We start from the raw sequence: 2,597 nt of genomic DNA, 5'->3' as shown, positions 1-2,597 counted from the left end.
ATTAAGAAACTAAAAGAGAGAGAAAACTTTGATACACATTGGATACTACTCTTGTTGTAGCGTTGTTAACATAGACAAATTGTTGATAAGTTTACATGGTTATTAAACTGCTCATATTTCTTTCTTTTTCACAGACTGAAGACAATAAATATATGTCCATGTAACGTTTTTCTTAAAACACAAAAAAGTCTGACGAAAAAATCAAGGTTTTCAAAGTAATCAAGAAATTTTATTGTTAACACACAAAACCTCCTTACAAGAGGAACAACTTGTAGACCTATTAAAGTAAGCTTATCATTGACATGTGTGTCAACAAGATGGTACAGTTTTTAGATTTGCAAAAAAAAATTTAAAAAAATTGGAATTTCCTTGACATATATATTAAAGACATTATATTAATTCTTCTGTCCTAAAATACAAAAATAATAACCATCAGGCAAAGAATAATTCCAATTTGTGGCTCAAATATTAAAACATTTCAGTGTTATTCTATTTCAAACCAAAACAGGATTTATTACATAAAAGTAGAGCATTTTTGGGAAGCCTATTTTAGGACCAGCATACACTTGCTTATTCATCTGGAGGATATACACTTCTCATGCATAACTCACATAAAAAGAAAGCAGAAGCCAGGCAAATGTTGTTGCTAAATGCATACAGATAAATTAAAAAACCAAGTTGCATTTCAGTTCATGCACATACAATGCTAGCAAAAAAACAACAAAAAAATAAGGTTTCATCTGAAAGTATCCAATAAAGAATCCCTCTGAAAGAAACCAATAAAGATTCCCTCTGAAAATAACCAATAAAGATTCCCTCTGGAAAAAAACAATAAAGATTCCCTATGAAAGTAACCAATAAAGATTCCTTATGGAAGTAACCAATTAAGATTCCCTATGGAAGTAACCAATTAAGATTCCCTATGGAAGTAACCAATAAAGATTCCCTATGGAAGTAACCAATAAAGATTTCCTCTCGAAGTAACCAATAAAGATTTCCTCTGAAAGTAACCAGTAAAGATTCCCTATGGAAGTAACCAATAAAGATTCCCTATGGAAGTAACCAATAAAGATTCCCTATGGAAGTAACCAATAAAGATTCCTTATGGAAGTAACCAATAAAGATTCCCTATGGAAGTAACCAATAAAGATTCCCTATGGAAGTAACCAATAAAGATTCCCTATGGAAGTAACCAATAAAGATTCCTTATGGAAGTAACCAATAAAGATTCCCTCTAGAAGTAACTAATAAAGATTTCCTCTGAAAGTAACCAATTAGGCCCAATTCCACTGTAACACATTCTTTATTTCCTGACAAAGGGCATCTGCTCAAAACATTGCATAAAATAAACTAGAAAATGTTCTAATTTACACGTATCAATATATTCTTTATCATCCTTTATCCAACAATTTTATGTAGCATTTTGAAAAAACATGATTTTGTATTTCACACCTATCAAAACATTTAAAACATGTATGGAAAGCCTTAATATATTTCTAAGTTGTTGTCTGGAATAATTACCTCACTTCTAAACACTAGATATTTAAATGTTATTAACTGGTCATAAGCACAAACTACTTTATGTCATGTAAAAGCAGATTTTGCTGTGGAACTAGAAATACATGAAAGGAACAAAACACATCAAATAACCATGCTAAACAATTTAACAAGTAAAGCTTAGCATAAAACAAACTTTCTATTAAGAAAAAATAATTCTAATAAGCCATCCTAGCAGCCCCTTGCAATTATTATAAAACAAAACTATAATATCAAATACATTTATAACAAAATAACACAAGCCAGTTACATGTTTAAGATGCTTTCTGTTTAGTATTGTCGGGATACAGCTGCTTAAGGGGGACCAAGCTGAGAAGCATGATATGGCGTTCATAGATTCTACTGTTACGGAAGTGAATGTCTGTCCCATGCAGCCGATCCAAGACTCCTAGAACTCCATAATTCTGGTTGAATCTACAGAAAAACAGAGAGAGATAAATTCAATAAGTGTGATATAATCTTACAATGAAAATAAACTGATTCCCATATATTATACACTGAGTTACTTTGAACTGCATCTGTTTTCTGATAACCCTTAAATCAATACCTTATATTCTTAATTTTAACTTTTTTTTTGCTGATAACCCTTAAATCAATACCTTATATTCTTAATTTTAACTTTTTTTTGCTGATAACACTTAAATCAATACCTTATATTCTTAATTTTAACTTTTTTTTGTAACAGTGGTGAAATCATGCTATTTAAAAATTTAAAGAACTACTTCAATTTCACAATGACATATTAATTGTACAGTGAAAAGGACTCAGTTTATATAATCATTTAAGTCACTTGAAGAAATACACATTGAAGTCAATTTTAAGCAATCTAGTTAACATTCTAGGTTAAGAGCAACCATGAAAGTTTTACTGTTATTGCTCTGAAACTCACGGAAAAAAATTGCACTAGATCTAACACCAAAATAACAACACAAGCATGGGCATCCATAGAAATTATTCCAGAGAGAGAGGCAAAGTTTTGCGGGGTGGGACAAAGTAGTGTGAAAATGTGAATTGAATAAAAAAGTCATATATATATATAT

The 2,597-nt window shown here is 30.3% G+C and overlaps 1 protein-coding gene across 1 annotated transcript in view; it reads right to left on the bottom strand.

Moving 5' to 3' along the window:
* Positions 1-201: 201 nt before the first annotated feature.
* The window catches only part of LOC106473215 (fatty acid hydroxylase domain-containing protein 2-like), a 12,714-nt gene continuing 10,318 nt past the window's right edge, over positions 202-2,597 (bottom strand). Inside the window, exon 7 of the mRNA XM_013933897.2 lies at positions 202-1,971. Within this exon, the coding sequence (XP_013789351.1) occupies positions 1,812-1,971 (160 nt within the window). The 3' untranslated portion in view covers positions 202-1,811. The remainder of the gene's footprint in view (positions 1,972-2,597) is intronic.

Source organism: Limulus polyphemus, unplaced genomic scaffold (genome assembly GCF_000517525.1).
Source record: "Limulus polyphemus unplaced genomic scaffold, Limulus_polyphemus-2.1.2 Scaffold5977, whole genome shotgun sequence".
Classification (NCBI taxonomy): Eukaryota; Metazoa; Arthropoda; class Merostomata; order Xiphosura; family Limulidae; genus Limulus; species Limulus polyphemus.
Note: the sequence above shows the minus strand (reverse complement) of the source record. Positions and strands in the feature narration are given on the sequence as shown.